General features: G+C 42.2%; 1 protein-coding gene across 1 annotated transcript in view; it reads right to left on the reverse strand.

Moving 5' to 3' along the window:
* Positions 1-17,921, reverse strand: part of LOC109464114 — a 23,860-nt gene extending 5,939 nt beyond the window's left edge. The window contains exons 1-8 of the mRNA XM_019761048.1: positions 17,850-17,921; positions 14,607-14,687; positions 9,338-9,790; positions 5,320-5,568; positions 5,015-5,089; positions 4,215-4,616; positions 3,054-3,811; positions 1,707-2,863 (exon numbers count right to left, since the gene is read on the reverse strand). Coding sequence (XP_019616607.1) covers positions 1,707-2,863; positions 3,054-3,811; positions 4,215-4,616; positions 5,015-5,089; positions 5,320-5,568; positions 9,338-9,790; positions 14,607-14,637 — 3,125 coding nt within the window. The 5' untranslated portion in view covers positions 14,638-14,687; positions 17,850-17,921. The remainder of the gene's footprint in view (positions 1-1,706; positions 2,864-3,053; positions 3,812-4,214; positions 4,617-5,014; positions 5,090-5,319; positions 5,569-9,337; positions 9,791-14,606; positions 14,688-17,849) is intronic.
* Positions 17,922-19,341: the final 1,420 nt, after the last annotated feature.

Genomic DNA, 19,341 nt, shown 5'->3' on the forward strand with positions numbered 1-19,341 from the left:
CGTCACGGGTTCAGTTTTGTATAGAGCTCTGTAGATATCAAGTTAATTCAATGTGAGTAGTAGGCGATATACAGCCAGTACTGTGTCACAAATAAAGACTTTGTCACGCAACTCTGCGCAACACGGAGAGCTCTGCGCCCTAACAAGTCAATTCGTTGGTTGGCGTCACGGGTTTAGTTTTCTATAGAGCTCTGTGAGTAGTAGGCGATATACAGCCAGTACTGTGTCACAAATAAAGACTTCGTCACGCAACTCTGCGCAACACGGAGAGCTCTGCGACCTAACAAGTCAATTCGTTGGTTGGCGTCAAGGGTTCAGTTTTCTATAGAGCTCTGTAGATATCAAGTCAATTCAATGTGAGTAGTAGGCGATATACAGCCAGTACTGTGTCACAAATAAAGACTTTGTCACGCAACTCTGCGCAACACGGAGAGCTCTGCGCCCTAACAAGTCAATTCGTTGGTTAATTGGCGTCACGGGTTCAGTTTTCTATAGAGCTCTGTGAGTAGTAGGCGATATACAGCCAGTACTGTGTCACAAATAAAGACTTCGTCACGCAACTCTGCGCAACACGGAGAGCTCTGCGCCCTAACAAGTCAATTATTTGGTTGGCGTCATGGTTCAGTTTTGCTTTCACCTCTTTGCGCACCGCGGCGCTCAAAACAGGTAAATTCGCCTAACCACTAATCATTTGGCCCTCTATATACAGGCTGATATGCAGAACTGTCTGTGCGTCTACACGACACAACATGAGATCAGGATGGCACTTTCCTCTTTTGAAATCTTGGTCATGATGAATCGCTCATTGAAGTTTTTGCACTCTTTTGTCTTTTGGATTATGGCACGTTCACACCTAGTTCACAACTGTGCATGACTTGTTTCGTGCGCGGGTGGCCGTCTCGATTAGGACGGATGTTGGTTGTAAAATACAGGACAATGGGTGGCACACTGCTTGACCGATCACACTACAAAATTCTGTGAAAAAAGCATGTTTGTTTTGTATGGAGAAACGATGTTGTCTCTCCGAATAGTGTTCTTGTTTTCTAAAGAGTTATAGGTCAACTTACTATGTAAAGAAATGACTGTAACAACGTACTTTCTGTAGTGCCCTAAACTTATATATTAAAATGGGCCTGATTTGCGGTTGTAAATCTTGCCAGAGAGGTGTGGAAAGAAAATGTTTGGTTGTAGAAAACAGACCTTAAACCAAAACCAACTACTCAGAGGTTTTTGGAATTCATCAACTTAAATAGCTGAGTTCTATAGCCCGGTTTGATGGTTTGATTATTTGTGACACAGTACTGGCTGTATATGGCCTACTACTCACAGAGCTCTATAGAAAACTGAACCCTTGACGCCAACCAACGAATTGACTTGTTAGGGCGCAGAGCTCTCCGTGTTGCGCAGAGTTGCGTGACGAAGTCTTTATTTGTGACACAGTACTGGCTGTATATCGCCTACTACTCACATTGAATTGACTTGATATCTACAGAGCTCTATAGAGAACTGAACCCGTGACGCCAACCAACGAATTGGCTTGTTTTGGCGCAGAGCTCTGCGGGGGTATCGCGGAGGGCTGCACGAGCAACCTCCATGGAGGGGCTCTGCAGAGCTGAGGGCTGAACGAGCAACCTCCATGGAGGAGCTCTGCAGAGCTCCTCCATGGAGCTAGCTCGTGCAGCCCCTTCTCGAGAATCTCTTCTTACCTCCAAAACTGTTTCAGTGACCCATCCTCGGATGACAATGCCCGAAATACAGGGTTGTCTCTTGTCTCCTCATTCTGGGAGTAGCACAGGTCGTATTGGATACAGGGGATCCACTTCTCTTTGATCTCAAACAGGGCGCTACTCAGGAACTTCCTGACTCGCAGGCCTTCTGTGAAGACGTTAGAAGACGACAGAAGCTCTACCTTTAAGAAGTGGTTCACCTTGGTGACGACGAAGGCCTGTCCGTCATCGTCCGTGGGAAAACGAGCACAACCTGCGTAGACGCGAGACCTCTTCAGTCCGAGCCTACGCACACACAAGGCTTGGAGTCGGCTGAACATGCCACCGGGCAGAAACTTCTCACTGAATACGATGTACAGTGCCTGTAGACAAAGATACATGTTGTTGGGATATAGTTCGTTGTCGTCCCTCTCGCATTTGAGGAGCGCGGGCACGAAATATATCTCTTCGTGTTGGGGCTCGTCAGTGGTGTCACTGAGATGGGTGGCGTTGCAAAGGAGATAGTACTTCTCCATAAGCGCCTTCAGGAAGGTTTTGTGTCGGAGCAGAAATGCTCCTTTTTCCTTTTCCAGATCCAGATCCTTCCTTCTCCATATCTCTGTCAGCAGCTTGTCACTGAGAACTCCTTCTTGTTCCAGTCTCTCCCACATCTTCTTCATTTCCTGGTCCTTCTTCCGGTCCTGTTGGTACTCAAGAACTGTGATGATACTCTTAAAGACGTCAATCATCACCTGTGGCTGCAGGGTGACGTCATCACGGAGACTGGGCTCGTCAAAGAAGATGATGTCACCGCGATCATGGAGGAATGTGAGAACCAAGGCGAGGGTGCGCTCGTCGGTGATGTTGATGTCAGGATCTCGGGCCAGTTCCGCTACTTCTTGGAACTTGCAAAACGGACCCTCCTCTTTCCTCATTTTCCTCAGCTTGGAGTTGAGATGTAGCCATGAGATGGGGATTTCTTCACCCATGTGGGGCAGACCTTTTGCAACTTGGCGGACGAAGTTACGAAGCTCGTCAAATTCGTTGCCCTCGGCAGTATTATCTACTACAAATATCTGGTCTTGCATAACGAGTTTTCCTGCAGCCTTTCCGGTGATATGGCTGAGAATCTCCTGCATATACGTCTCAACGTCTTCCTGGAAGAATACGTTTTAAAATATTATAGTTACTGGAGTCATGCTCTACATTGTTTCTCCACCCATTCAGCCACAATGTTTCTGACCTATTTTTCTCTTTACCTGCCTTTTTGCATATAACGTTAACCTAAGTGCAAACACAAAGGATGGAAAGGATGAATGATAACAATTGACATGAACAAGCATTTACCTTGTCAGTAACCTTGTCTTTGTGTGTAAGGACTATGATGACTGGAGGCTGCCCTATGACTGGAGGTTGCCCTATGACTGGAGGTTGCCCTGTGTCTGGAGGCTGTCCTGTGACTGTAGGCTGTCCTGTGACTGTAGGCTGCCCTGTGACTGGAGGCTTTCCTGTGACTGGAGGCTTTCCTGTGACTGGAGGCTTTCCTGTGTCTGGAGGCTGTCCTGTGACTGTAGGCTGTCCTGTGACTGGAGGCTGTCCTGTGTCTAGAGGCTGTCCTGTGACTGGAGGCTGTCCTGTGACTGGAGGCTTTCCTGTGACTGGAGGCTGTCCTGTGACTGGAGGCTGTCCTGTGACTGGAGGCTGTCCTGTGACTGGAGGCTGTCCTGTGACTGGAGGCTGTCCTGTGACTGGAGGCTGTCCTGTGACTGGAGGCTGTCCTGTGACTGGAGGCTTTCCTGTTACTGGAGGCTGTCCTCTAACTGGAGGCTGTCCTGTGACTGGAGGCTGTCCTGTGACTGGAGGCTGTCCTGTGACTGGAGGCTGTCCTGTGACTGGAGGCTGTCCTGTGTCTAGAGGCTGTCCTGTGTCTAGAGGCTGTCCTGTTACTGAAGGCTGTCCTGTGACTGGAGGCTGTCCTGTGACTAGAGGCTGTCCTGTGACTAGAGGCTGTCCTGTGTCTAGAGGCTGTCCTGTGACTGGAGGTTGTTTTGTGCTATGTTGTAGAGTGTGAGATCGTATTGAATTGAGCCAGTGGTCCAGGTAGTCTGGGGAAAGAAATTAATTAATTGAAGTTAAAAAAGCATTTAATAGGAATTGCACTTATTTACTTACTATTAAGCTAAAAGATACCAAATCAGACGAGCCATAGAGTGCACTTGGACACAATGTTGGAATTGCTGCCTTATAATAGCTGAAGAATGAATGAATTAACTTGTATTGCTCGACAATCGTACATGGTACAATGTGTGGCAGTAATACAACAATAGTACAAAACTAAACTATCTTATTACATTTCTTACTACAAACTACTATCTAGACAGTATATGAGTCACAATATGTTCATGAATTGATGATTTGGTCTCGCTTATGTGAGAAACCACAGAGTAATCAAAATGGGCAGCATCAGACATCTTGGGAAGATAAATGGAGACAAACATTAGGACATACCGCCTCCAGTTCTCAGGTTGTCCACTGACGCCTTGTAGTCCAGATCAGGTACATCTTCCGAGAGTTTCTGCAGTAGAGACATTACGAGGATGTAGATTCCCCTGTGGGTGATGAAGCAGTGGTGGGTCCCATAGTAGGTCGCCTGGCCGCCGAAATCCCAGAGAGACACACGTGGATGTTCAGCAGTTCCGAGTTCGTCCTCTGTGAAATCTGTCTTTCTCATTCTTTTTGCAACATTGTCTGGAATGACAGAGCTCGCCGAAGTTTCGGGTTTCTCATCGGGTTCTTCCGAGTCCGCGCTGGTTTTCCCAGTTACAGCTTGCAAGGCCGGTCGTTCCAGCTTTACATGTAACTGTTCTTCAGTCATTATCACTGGTGCTTTCTTCAGTCCCACCTCTGCAGCTGGAGAAATAAATATGGGGTCATAACGACCAAGAGGTCCCGAGTTCGAGTCCTGACATGCCACTTGTGCCCTTGGAAAAAACACTTTACATGACTTTCCTCACTTCGCTCAGGTGGATATGAGTATTGCATTGTGTTGGTGGCATTACATTACATTAAGTCACGCACACACACACGCACACACACACACACACACACACACACACACACATATATATATATATATATATATATAGAGAGAGAGAGAGAGAGAGAGAGAGAGAGAGAGAGAATTTTTGGAGGTTGCTTCTAATAATCATGTAGCAATCAAAATAATGTCAAGATTAAAGAAAAATGGGAATCAGCTCTTTATAAAGAAATGGCAGACATTGTATATTTAGTAAGATATTGCGTATCACCTGCTGACGTTTCAGCATCTGGCTTTGTCTGCATCAACAGTCCTGCCATACCAGCACCAAACTCGTCAGGCTCTTCTGCAAGAAGGTCGAATTAATCAATACGTTTTATAAGAGCAAATTGATTAGTTTGAAATAAATTAGTTTAAAATAAACTTCTTAGTGTGACGTAAGCACTGTAGAAACAAATGGGACAGTCCAAAACCGGGCTATAAAGCTGGGCCTACCCAAGTTGTTCTCGCCAGTACAAGTAAAAGGCTGTTGAATATGTTAACCATGACAAAAATGACATAACGACGGATTGCTACCTTTTGGCTTCTTCCATGTCTTGGTTTGTACATCTGACGTAATCTGTATCCCGTCCGTGATTGGTTCGTCCTTCTTGACGGGTTGTCCAATCAGCCTGTTGATGAAACAGGTTTTCCCCGACCTGAACTGGCCCACCACATCTGCCCGTGTACTGTAAACACGGACCTTTCCCTGGTGACAAGCGTCTTTATATGACTTTACCATCTTCGGTCCTCTCAATAGGATCTCAATAGGGACATCATCTGTATCTGAAAAAAATATGAACAGAATTAAATTGGGGGTGTGTTATCCCTAAAAACATCGTCAAAGATTAATGTTAAATGACCAACATTTGGTCCGTATTCCAAAAGAAGTTAGTTTTGAGAGGTGGACGTTATATTTCATAGACATGGAGCCCCAGACACATGGTACAAGTTTACGTGAGGATTTTATACGAGATACAGGCCATACTTTGTTAGATCCTTGTCAAGTTGTCATAGTTTTCTGCGAATATGTGCGACCGTGTGAGACCCACCTAAAACGCACGACTGAACTCTTTGCTACAGGTACAGATGTCGCACGCGTGAGGCATGGTTGGTGACCTTTGTGAGAATGACGTTGCACATTTACTGACGTCCTTATTTAATAATACTGATTATCATATAGCCTGTAGCCGTCGACCAATCAGAAGACTCCATTTCCCATGCACTAGACGAAAACCAAGATATCCGGACGTTTCCGGACCTGTACACGTCCCATGAAACTTGGCGTGTCCGGGTGTGTCCGGGTGTGCGCAGGAAATATCAGCCACGGCGTGTGCAGGTCTGTGATACCTCCGGACACGCCCGGACACCTGGTAATTAGTCGTGTGTACGGGAATATACGGGCCTGCACACGTCACACGTCGCAAGTACTGCCAAACAATGAGGGGTCACCATACATGTAGATCGTTTCGCAAATGCGTGAATTGAGAGGTGCACATGTGTTTTCAAAGGCCGCGTGAAAGAAGAGCGGGAAAGTCGGTGAATAGAATAAATGTTGTTTGGAGGCCGATGCCCTCGGCACAGTCTGGTTGACTTTTGGGCCACGCCAGGCTTATATAAACCAAGGACATTATATAAACTCTGCTAAAGAATCTAGAAGGATATATAAAGCTCGAAACAAGGATTTTATATGAACACGGAGCTTCAACTAGGTTATGATATAACGTCCTTGTTATGAATGTGGTATAACTATAAGTGTATCCCAAAGTTTATATTTGTAACTATAACCCTTGCTATGAACAATGAGCAGATTTCTTTGTGTCGTCCGTCGTCTCCCCGCATATATTAACGCCTAATTATACCGGCACTATATCGGATCTACAGTGGTAAAAAAAACACAATTACTGATCAGAATTTTACCAAACTAGGCTATTGGGAACCTTCGATCTTGACATATTTCACCTTTGCAAACATGGTCGTTTTCGTTGGTGATGTGAGGGACCGGCTTAGTGTTTTTCAAATATCAGCCCACTTGAGTGTAAAAAATAATATTTTTGGAAGAGACAAAAGATGCACGATTTACTTCTACATTGTTGTCAGATGTGTATTGTGGTGTCATGGTCAGAGTCTTATTTACCTTGTTTGTTTTTTGATAAGAGAGGTTTAACTTCCTTGGTTATATTTAATTTTTTGGAACTTAAAGAACACGTAGTTGAAAACATTACACAGGTAAACTGCAAATTATGTGTTGATGATAACATTCCTATTAGACAATTTTATAGCCTATGTTTTTTATTAGTGTGCATACAACTTTTACACAATAGACAAGCGGGACATTTCACAACTCTTTGTATCATTATTCCTGCAGTGACCTGTAAACCAGACCAGCCAATTGCATGCATTTCTCTTTGTTGGGGTTTGAAAAGGGGGCCAATCAACGCTCGAGTCATTATTTTTGAAATATTTCCGTTACTTGCCTGGTTGTGGAACGTGCATTATCATACAACTATCCTGGATACAAGCAACACGCTTGGAACTTAGTAAGAGCACGGATGTAAAAAAGCTCCATGGTGAGAGATTGTGTCATATCTCATCATCAACATATCGGTATTGCGTCATTCTACGTAAATTGGAGCAGTTTTCAAGACAAGAACGCCGTGGGACACTGGCAAGACGAACTGGGACAAGACTACTCTCCAGGCTGAGGTTGATTGGGAAGATTGTGAACGTCAGAGTATGCCTCGTTCTTTGGACAGCCGGTAGCCAGGATCATGGGAGCCAGGCTGCGGGCATAGGCGAGTGATAGTCCGCGTGCAAGAGAGTTATAGACCGGACCAGAGGACCGATGTACACCCCTCCCGACTATCCGCTGTGTCCCGACTCAAGGCCGTGCTGTGGCACAAGATGTGCGGCCCGTGGGTCGCAGCCTCAGCGAGGCTTGTTACACAACGCAGAATGTTCCTTGGCGCATGGTAGTTTAGTAGGTCCGGTCTATCACTCGCCTGCGCACGGTCTTTTACTTGCGACTGCCCGTGGCACCACAAGCCGGTCGGGTGCATTATATGTTGCTCTTGGATTCTGTCGTGGCTAGCGTGTTTGGAGACTAGGCAAGAAGGGCTTGGGACGGCTTCTAACGACTGGTGCCCATACGAGACTAATCTGCTCCCGTGACTAGCTGAGTCTAAAGGCAAGACACAGAAGGACGAAGGTCGAGACCTACAATTTGTTTCAGCTGAGCTGAAAGACCGGCCGAAGAACACTGGAAATTTTGGAGGCGCACAAAATGCAAACACTTTAAGGAAACTCACAAAGCCCAAGCACCATGTACAATTAATAAAGAAAACAAAATTATGGAAACAATAAGGGGGAATAAAGGGCCATGATGCTGCTTTACATTACAAAAGGCATATTGGAGGGGGGGGGCGTGTGCGGGTGTGTACGACCCGTACACGGGCTGATAATGACGTGTGCAGGCCCGTACACGGCCCGGACACCTGAGTGGTTCATATCCGGGCCGTGTGCAGGCCTGCACACGCCAAGTGTAGGGGTCGCACACACCTGCAAATGTCCGTATATTTGGAATTTCCGGGCGTGTGTACGGGAGTATACGACCCGCAAACGTCGGTTTTCGTCCAGTGATGGGTTATCAGGCCATAACCTAAAACGTGGGCGGTTATTCAGATAACAACCCACTTTTGGACCGTACGGGGGACAGGACACTAACAGTAGTGTTAAGACTTGTAGTATTTATCTATCGAAAAACGTATTGTATATTTTGAATTTTTTTGTACATACAGCATTATTAAAAAGGTATAAATGAAATTTGAACAGAAAAATACAAAACATAATTTTTGACACCCCCACTAAAAGTGGTACTGTTTCAATGTCACGTGGTCATCGCAGATGATTACGCAGTAGATGATCTGTTTTCCTGTCCACACTATCACGTGACATAGTGTTTTTCGTAACATAGTTTTTACCTCCATGAAAAAGGAGTTATTGTTTTTGGCGTGTCTGTCTGTGTGTCTGTCTGTCTGTGTGTTTGTGTTTCCGGCCATTTGCGGCCAGCATAACTTTTGAACCTTTGGATGGATTGTAATGATATTTGGTATGTGGGTAGGTGTTGGATAGGCAAAGGTCAATGTCAATTTTGGGCTTCCTCGTAGCTTTTCCTGTCAGTTAATAAGTGGTGTGGGTTTGGTACCCTTAGCAGCTTGTTCTTGAACTGCAGGGGGGGGGAGTTCTGGCGAAACATTCAGAGCAGATAAATTCACATAGGAACAATGTATTTTTATAATTTTTGGTATGTGGGTAGCTTAGGCAGAGATCTACACTATTGGAGGCAAATTATGCAAATGATGACTTAATTTGCATAATTAATGAGGATATTCTGTAATTCCAGTGCTTTACATCATGGGACTTTGATACATGTAATGTTTATAATCCATGGCAGGTGGAATATCAACAGATACCAATTATGCGAATACGGACAAGGAAAGTTCAAAGATCTCATAAACAATTACATCAAAGTGCACGAGTTCACAGATCTACACACCTGGTTCGTCCCTTTTCTTTAGTTTTGACACGATCTCCCTGGCGACTTTCCCCACCTCTTCCCTGGCTCTGCTCCATGGCACCTTGTACCCTCGGATGGACTTTAACGTTGGGCAGTATTTCCCGACCATTCCGTTAAACTCCTGGAAGTCGTCCTGGTTGTCGTCTAGCCAGACGGGGAAGAGCTGCTTGTTGTGCCTGAGGGCCGTCTCCAGCTCCAGTTTGGGCCAGCTGTGGTTCAGCGTGTTTTGACTCAACACCGTCACCACGAGTTCCAGACTCTCACTGGCCAAGGTGGACATGATCCTGTCGTGGATGCTTTCACCTATTTCAATGGACCACCCGTCGTAGAAGACGTCTTGTTGGGACAGGCCTTCGTCTTGAAGAGCATGGACAAGTGGTTCCACAAACTGGGCCTTGTCTTCGCCCGCATGGATAATGAACACGCGCTCTCCTGAAAAACAACAACAAGCGATTTTTAAAAAAAGTGGCATTTTGGCGCGCTATCACTGTGACATGTTGTACATCTTACATATGCCACCCTGCATCTGCTCGAAGATAACTTTATACAGTAGATATATATGTCACAAATACCTGTCACCCTAGACATGAATAGGCTAGGGAGATGTAGAGTAAATAATTTTGATCTAAAAAGATTTTTGTCTCAAATGACGTATCTTAATACTTTAAAAGGAAACAAAGTAAAAGTGTGGTAGAAGAGATTTTGCAGGTGACAGAAAGTTATTATATCTTTATTTCAGGCATCACTAGCGCATATAACGGAAAGAACAATAAGTAAGAACAACTTTTTTTTCAAATTTAATGTTAAAAAGTAAAACAGCGGATATAAAAAAGAGAATTTCAAAAACTCGAAAAATTAGTTTTCGAATATCAAAAGCAAAACAGCGAGTGCTAAAAAGAAAATTTGAAAAAAAGTTCCATACCGGGATTCGACTCCGCAATGTACGGACTCAAACATTGCCACAGTGTCTCTTTCCCGATGGAGCTACTTGGGAGTGCGCAATCTGCGCCTGGCTTTGTGACGAGGTATACATGGCGGTTTTCCTTCCCACCTCCCCTCCGCACGAAATGGTCATTTCCGGACAGTTCCGGTATCAAATTTCGATCAAATGCAAAAGTAATCTACATAGATTTTTCTAGTCAGGCTTTTTCTACTACAGCCAGGCGCCAAAATGCAAAAAGATGTGAACACATTATGATAAAAATTCATATTTGCTGGTAGTAATCACTGGCCATGGTCAGGTGTTTGTAACCGTAACTCTAGCGAGATTACGTTAGGTAGTGACTACTACCGAAAAATCGTGTGAACCTGGAGCCTTACTTATTTGAGGCATGTGTTTCATGTCTTGATTTCGCAGTCTATTAAACACCTAGACTACATAGAACGTATGGCAACCTATGATGCAACGTAGGCTCTATAGCAGTTTGTTGAATTATTTTTACCTTCTTCATGTGATTCTCCTCAGTAGAGTTAAGACCATTTCACGACCCCCAGCAATTTGGGCGTCGCCCACCTTAGCAACACATAGATACAACCTTTGACCCTGAATTTTCCAGATTTCTCCTATTGTTTGATAATTGCCCTGACCCTGCCCAGTGTGAAAACATTGCAAGAGGGGTGCCGGTGGACCAGGTGAGGTGATACCTGGCCTCTGTGGAGTGTGAAATGTTTGGCTGTCTGGGAACAGTGCTAGATGTGTATTATAATTGACAAAGGATTCCATATGTCTAGTGTTTCTAATTTGTGTGATTCCCAGAGCTCAACATTACACACTGGTCGATTGTTCTGTCAAATGTTACATTTTCATTGCAAATAGCCTGACAAGGAATAAACCTATAACACTCAGAGACTTTAGTAAAGGAGAACCTGAGTATATTTATCATAAACACCAGGGGTACTGTTGATAATCAAAAGTCTGATAACCCTCCATGTTTTTCTGGATTTTTCTGAATTTTCATTACAGGATTTAGTAGAGTACTCTAATATATATACTAATGTTTAGACTATTGGTTTGACATAGGTAAAACCTTTCACACACTTTCTTTCGAATTTTGGTAAGTTGTAGCAGCTCTATAGAACCCTTTTGCGTCGGGGAACAACAGACGATAAACTGGATAGTGAGTGCGTCAGTGTAATCAACTTGTTAAAAAGCTTGCGCCAACCAAATTATAATTATAATTTTTGATGTTATGTTGTTGCAGAGTATGTTGGATCAAGAAATAGATTTTTGATAAAGTAGTCTTTTTCTAGTCTTACAATGTACTAGTACTTGGAACCTTGAAACAGTGGTTGTTTATTGCTGATAAACCAAGCCAAGCTGACTGTCTGGCTCTAGCAGGTAAAGGTGTGGACAAGCCGTGAACTGCCTATTGTTCTCCTCAGGTAGTCTGGTCCCCAACAAGGAACATGCTATGTCAACAAGATAATTGGCTGTATTATTGACTTATCCCAACAAAGTGATCAGATTTCAGTTCATAAGAAGCCAGAAGTTCAATTTTTGTAATCTTATTTTTGCCCTAAAAGCGCATCCACACACAACATTCTTTTGAGTTACTGAACACATTTATAGAAAGTAGACAAGTTGTTCTACAACACTGTGTCGGGCCCAGAGTGCACAACATTTCCAAGACTTTGCTGACCCTGTATGAATATTGCAAGCATGTGATTTTTGCCAAAAATCTGAACATATTAGATAATATCTCTGTTGTGATAATAGTAATACACCTGGGATCGATGGGATGTTATAGAGTTTTTACTGACGAACACATACATACCAAATTTGTTTGAAAAAAAAGTTTGTCTAGGGGTCCCGCCGGGCACTTGAAGTTTATAAATTTAGATGTGCTTATTATATCAATATTATAACATTAGCAAGTTATTCACAAAAATTATGTAGGCAGAGAGTTTGCCTTTGACCTTGTGCTTTAGTAGTTGTCGGAAATGTCAGAAAATAACCACCCAATAAGTGTACATTACACTTGAAAGTTGGGCTGTCAGTTAATGAGGCAGGGAGGCTCAGGAGGGGGACAATGGTCTTAACTCTATTGATTCCATCTTCAGAATCAGCCTCAGTATTCGGTTCTTTGATTTCTTTACCGGAAAGGGTTCCTCCTCCTTCCATTTAAGTTTGCTCGTGGATGGCTTCTGTAACTCTGCATGAGCAATGCATGTACGATAGGTCAAATTCAGTTTCAGTTTTATTCAGATCCACAATTAGCCTCATAAGAGGCTATTCTTCCTGTGGTCTACACATTCATATTTACATACATATATTACAAACGTACAAAAACATTACAAAATTAACAGTACATGGCAAACTTTACACAAATTCACTATTTACAATCCAGTACTTTGCTAGTTGCCTATGTTATTCCACGTGTGTGACATCCTGTACATAAAGCGCTTTTTCTGAGAGTTTGATTTTGGTTTTGGTAGTCTGATTTTGTTTGTGCTGGTTGAACGTGTGCTGTACTTGTGGATCTCAGATTGGAATGTGATTTTGTCGTACAAGGCCTTTGGTTGTTTGGTGAGCATGATACGTTTAAATGTGACAAGGCTTCTCTGTTGGATTCTGTCCCTGACAGTCAGCCATCCTAAATGTCTTCAGCATAGTGTCCACATGTGCATCCCGATCACAACCAAGAGCTAGCCTTGCTGCCCTGTTCTGGACCACCTGTAGTCTTCGTATGTTGTTACCCTCCATGAAAATGGGGGTATTGTTTTTACTCCGTTTCATGTTTGGTCTGATATCTGAAGATCGGTGAGAAGGAACTGTACGATATTTGGCAGATTGATGGATGGGGCCTTGGAGATTGTGTAGGTTGACTTTGAGCCCCTGGTGATTGACCTTGGTACTGCTAGTTTAATTTTTTATTCTGTTGTTTGCGCGTTATGGACTGTTTGTGCGATATTAAGGTAGCATGTAGTTGTTATTACCATGGTTTAGTGGTTTAAATTTGGGCTTCCTAGCTGTTAGCGTTTGATATTTACAATATGTTTAAAGTTGGTCTTTTTGTGTTGAATGTTTGGAAAATCTGGTGGGTCGTTTGGTATAATATTTGGTATGTGGGTAGTTGTTGAGTCTCTTTGCGTTTTAGAGTGCATTAGCAGGTTGTCGTATATTTTTATTGCTTAATTTAAAAGGATTTTCATTTTTCACCCCTACTTCATAATAGGATGGTCTGTTTGACCCAAAAGTTGGGACAGATCTAGAGTGTTTTTGTTTATATACCTCCAGCTGGCAGGTCAGGCTGAGACAGCCCAATCTATTTTTACTCCTAGACAGAGTCTGCAGGAAATATAGTCCGGTTGAATGGGGTGCTTGAGAGGTCATTGACCTCACCTCTTCACTATGGTTGGTTGGCTGGTTTTATTATAGGTCTGTTAGTGCTGTTAATGATAGCAGGTTGTCGTATATTTGTATTGCTTTATTTTAAAGGATTTTTACATTATCACCCCTATTTTATGGTAGTGTGGTCTGTGTTTAATCCTTTTCAACAGAAAACAACTCCCACCTTCTTCATTGCCATATAACGTACAAATAAATTTAAACCCAGCTGTCATGTTTTAACCATTCCTGATCTTCTCCTGAACATACCTATAACAATGAACACATCCGATAACATAAAACAGAACCCTAACAACACCAACCTCCTTCATGGAGGGAAGATGTCTACGACTTCTACTTGTTCTGTGTTGTGTTTCCCCATACGGAGCAGCAGTAGTCTATATGTGGGATTATTAAGGCGTTGACTACGGCTATTCTCTGCCGATGTGGTAGTAAGTCCTTCACCCTTCCCACCTGTGCCAAGCTTCTGTTGCACTTCTTAACTATGTGAGCAATGTGTTTCAAATTGTTCAACTTCATTTCACTAGGTAGTATACTGTCTGCATGATTTGATTTATCACATTTATGTTACAGCCAATTCATTTTGTGTTCACATTTGTTACCACAACTTTGTGATTATGTTTCATGAGTAAAGGATCATTATAAGCACATTATGTGCTTTATGTCCGGATATATGTATTGTATATGTTTGCAGTATTTGCAATAAATCAAACTATTGTGAAATCATCAGTTTAAGTCCCATTGTCCTATTGCAAGATTTAAGTTTAATGAAGAAAGTCTTACATTCTAAGATGTTTAATCAATGATTAAACATCTTAGAATGTAACACTTTCTTCAATCAGAAATTCATAATAGTTGATATCTTTAGTTTTAACTAATCTAATCCTGGTAGAGCCTTACCTGTTTGCCTGTCCTGTAGTCTCCCAGCCATGATGACTTAGTGCTCACACCGGGTCAGATGGGAACTCTGGCCATGGCTACCTGGAACATTACATTAGCATGGCTTCAGAACTCTCGGACACTGAGACTGATTGAATAAAAGGACGATGGCTCTTTTACGCAACCAAGTATTTATTCACAGTCGCCGTTTCGGTGACCGTCTGTCACCTTCCTCAGGGCAATTCTGACTGGTTCACATTGCACTGCAGGCGGGGTGGCGAATCTTGTGGAGCGCTGAACACCAGGCTAGCATGCAAAACGTCCTTGTTTTCATACTCTCACTCTGCCATTTTTCACCGGCGTGTTTGGCGAATGTCAAAAGCCCAGACAGCCTGAATAGGTGGCACCATGGACACCGCAGCCGGTTGTTTACGTTGGTCGTTTCTATCTTTTCAAAGGGATCAAATTTTCCCTACATTATCAGTGACACATCCGACGGTCAAACTAGAAAGGCCGACATTTGCTTGGGAGCAAATACAGCATATTTCAGTCCATCTATTTCAGTCCCACGCAAAAGTGGACTATTCCAAACTTACCCCAGTGCAAAACTGGCAAAGGTTCTCAAATAAATGAATTAAATAATAGCTATATGAGAACAAAGATGCAACAACAAGTACTTTGAATCTCGAAAGCTTTACTAATCTTATTTAAGGTATGCAAAAACTAACAATGATGAGATTTGATACATTTTGAAGGTCTTAGGCACATAAAATTGAATGTGTGGGTCATTACGCACCACTTAGGTGCAATGTGACCTCAGGTAACCCGCAATGGAACACGTGTTCCATGGATGGAACCGGCCGTTCTTTAGATAGAACATGGAACGGGTACAGCACTTTTGGCCCTTTTTTTGCTGAAAATAGCCATCAAAAGTCCCCCAAATGAGTCATTTGGAAGTGGTGTATGCCAAATACATGACTGCTATTCTGTAGACACATGTTCAAGGTACCCTTATACCGAATGTCATATCATTTGGTTGTAATACCAGGGCTCAGGATCCAAAAATCCATTTTTTTTTCGAAAAATGCCCCAAAATACCTTCATAAAAAATTTTCAAAGGCATTTATCAAAAAAATGAAAAAAAAAAAACGCCTGGGGGTATTGGCCCACTCTACCTCCATGCCAAATTTCAAGTCATTTGGCTGAATGATGGCGGAGTTGAATCCCTTTGACTGTTTGGCAGGAGAAGAAGAAACATGAGAGAACGCAATATATTTCATCCATACCATGATATGGACTGAAATATAACTAGAGAGACCGACATTTGCTTGGGAGCAAATACAGCATATTTCAGTCCATCTCCCTCCCACGCAAAAGTGGACTATTCCAAACTTACCCCAGTGTAAAACTGGCAAAGATTCTCAAATAAATGAATTATATAGGAGCTATGTAATTGAGAACAAAGATGCAAGAACAAGCACATTGAATCTCGAAAGCTTTACCAATCTTATTACAGGTACTAGGTATGCAAATACTAACAATGATGAAATTTGATACATTTTGAAGGTCTTAGGCACATCAAATTGAATGTGTGGGTCATTACTCACCACTTAGGTGCAATGTGACCTCAGGTAACCCGCTATGGAACACGTGTTCCATGGATGGAACCGGCCATTCTTTCGATAGAACATGGAACGGGTATAGCACTTTTGGCCCTTTTTTTTGCTGAAAATAGCCATTAAAGTCCCCCAAATGAGTCATTTGGAAGTGGTGTATGCCAAATATGTGACTGCTATTCTGTAGACACATGTTCAAGGTACCCTTATACCGAATGTCAGATCATTTGGTTGTAAAACCAGGGCTCAGGATCCAAAAATCCATTTTTTGGCGAAAATGCCCCAAAAAACCTTCATAAAAATTTTTCAAAGGCATGTATCAAAAAAATGAAAAAAACACCTGGGGGTATTGGCCCACTCTACCTCCATGCCAAATTTCAAGTCATTTGGCTGAATGATGGCTGAGTTGAATCCCTTTGACTGTGTGGCAGGAGGAGGAGAAGAAGAAGAAGAAGAAACATCAGAGAACACAATATATTTCATCCATACCATGGTATGGACTGAAATATAACAAAAGCCCAAGTCCCGGCTTGAAAATAGACACACAAATATTCTTTAAAAACATGACACAAAAATATCTAAAAAAAGTGGCAATTGACCACATTCATGGTTGAACCGTAACGTTACATGTATCTGTCATCTACATTTCAGGGCTTTACTACTGCTTTACTATTGCTTATACTATATCTACTGCTTGTTACTTCTTCAAAATACTGATGTACCCTTGCCTGACATTTCGCCTATAGGCTGGGTGGTCTACGATAACTGGTAGGAGGACCGATCGTGATCTATGACTATGAGAAAAGTTCTTAAACGGGGTTAACTTTGTAGTTAGAACGCCACATTCCATAACGGCTGATGTCATTGGAAAGTACCTGAGTCAGGGGAATCCCCGTCTCCCAGGTAACCAAGATGGAAGCGATCCGCCTGACCCCCCCCCCCCGATATTTTACCTTTTCCCTGGCTTTCTGAATTTGTACAATCCAAGCTATCTCGCCATACAATATCCTCCAAGATGGGGGTTAGGCGGCGACTTATTTTTGACGTGTTTTATGCTCTTTTTTTTTCATCGGAACTTTTTTTACACGGGTGGCGTATTACTCTCTGCCAGTACTTGTTAAGCCAGTTTGATACTTTCTTGCGTCACCAAAAGATCTGCTTGGAGAGTTACAAGCTATCTAAGCCGTACAGCCATGATAAAACTTACATTCCATAGTCTAACGTAACATATTCACTGAAAATAGAAAACTATAAGCTTCTATAAGGTTCTTACGTGTGCACATTTTGTCAAGTTATAACGGTATCAAAACTATCAAACATCGCAAGTTCAAAACAAATCTAACAGGCGTCAATCCGTTTCCTAGACGTTTAGCAGTCTGATAGTAACATAAAACTGTAGTTTTCTTATAGCAGGGAGCTCTTCTTGCCCTCTGGACTGTGTGTTTACATCAGAAAGGGTCCCGAAAAACAAGTCAACCTACCTGGTCTGAGTAAAGGCAACAGGTGCGACGAAGTACGATTTTTACTTTACACTTTTAGCCAGAATTATAGGAACCGGCGGCAATATAGACCCACTATCTTCTCCATAAAGGTCTTACAATCATCTTTGTGAAGTAGAAGTCACAAAAATCACAAGTTAAGGCCTCACCTGGACAACTTATCCAACTGCAAGTTCACACCTGTTCATAGCTTTTTTACTGCCTTGTGAATGCGGAAGTAACTCGTACCCAGGGAACGCGCGCAATACTCTGGGTACGAGGCTGAAGCGACACCTACCATAGCAGTACGTACTGCAGTAAACTGACGTTCTATCAGCAAACGGTTCGATTAAATAGCAGTCTCGTGTTTTGAATTTAACGGCTGTTTCTGTTGCAGTGTGCCATCATGGTCGCGATCTTAGTGAAGAGGATAATAAATTGTTCATGTAATCCAGTAATTGAGAGAGAGAGTGAGGGAGAAGGGGGGCACATATAATGAGTTATCTATGCAATGATTCAGATTTTATTATTACCAATGAATGACATAGCAGGTACAATATAAAATCAATACCTGAATTGCGTCATTGCTTACAGATCCGCATTTAAAATCCGAGTATAAAATTCATAATACATGATAAAATACAATCTAAAAGTCATATCAGGTATAAAGGTATAAAGTGATTTTAGGTAACCTATTTACAAAATGTTTCTGGTGATAGCAGCAGACACGTACATGTAACGTTACATGTATGAGCGTGTGTTACAGGTTAGCTCACACAAACTCTGCTAGGATTACAAGTACGAGAAGTCTTAACAATGTAATCTACTCACTACGTCCACAATGTAATCTAGGGCATATGGTGTAAATTAGCCCTTAAATGCAACAGTACTATAGAGAGCTAGATGTCAATAGCATAGAGCAGTCTTAAGGATCTTGGAATGAAGGACATGTTAAGTCGTATAAAAGCCCAAAGTTGTGCATCTGCTTGGATATAAATCTTTACTTCACATTTTGGCTCTAAATTCTTGTATTCTTGTATTTGCACATCATATCACTAGTTCCGTATTCTTGGACGCACATGTACCGTACTTACAAAATATTTACTTCATTTTTATTTCTGTACAAAATACACACATAACATAAATAAATAAATATTTCAATTCAGTATATCTTTGAATAAATATTTACGTATGCAGTCTTCGGTCGTAGCTAGCTTTGACAGATTCATAATCTAAAGCAGCTTTGCCATAATCACGACTAACGCTTTGTTGTACATCAACTTTACACCCATTACATGAAACTATTACTTGACTAAAATGTAGTTATGTACAGTTATACAACATAAGTGCATAACAATATATATTTACAGTCTCTAAAGGAATGTAGTTGGCTTTGACAGATTCACAATCTAAAGTTTCTTTGCTATGATCACGAATAACGCCATGTTTTACATTAACATTACATCCATTGCATGCAACTATTACTTGATAACCCGGTTGGGAAAAATGGAAATATGTACAACTTGATAACCACAGACGGTAATGTCGGAAAACAATTCAGCAACCTTAACTTTTTATGGTGATGATCATCATCTTAATTTTTTTACAGTTTATAGTTTGCTTATAATAACTATATACTAAACTGTATAAAAATTGAAGGTG

This window comes from Branchiostoma belcheri, unplaced genomic scaffold (assembly GCF_001625305.1).
Source record: "Branchiostoma belcheri isolate BF01 breed outbred unplaced genomic scaffold, Haploidv18h27 scaffold132, whole genome shotgun sequence".
Taxonomy (NCBI): domain Eukaryota; kingdom Metazoa; phylum Chordata; class Leptocardii; order Amphioxiformes; family Branchiostomatidae; genus Branchiostoma; species Branchiostoma belcheri.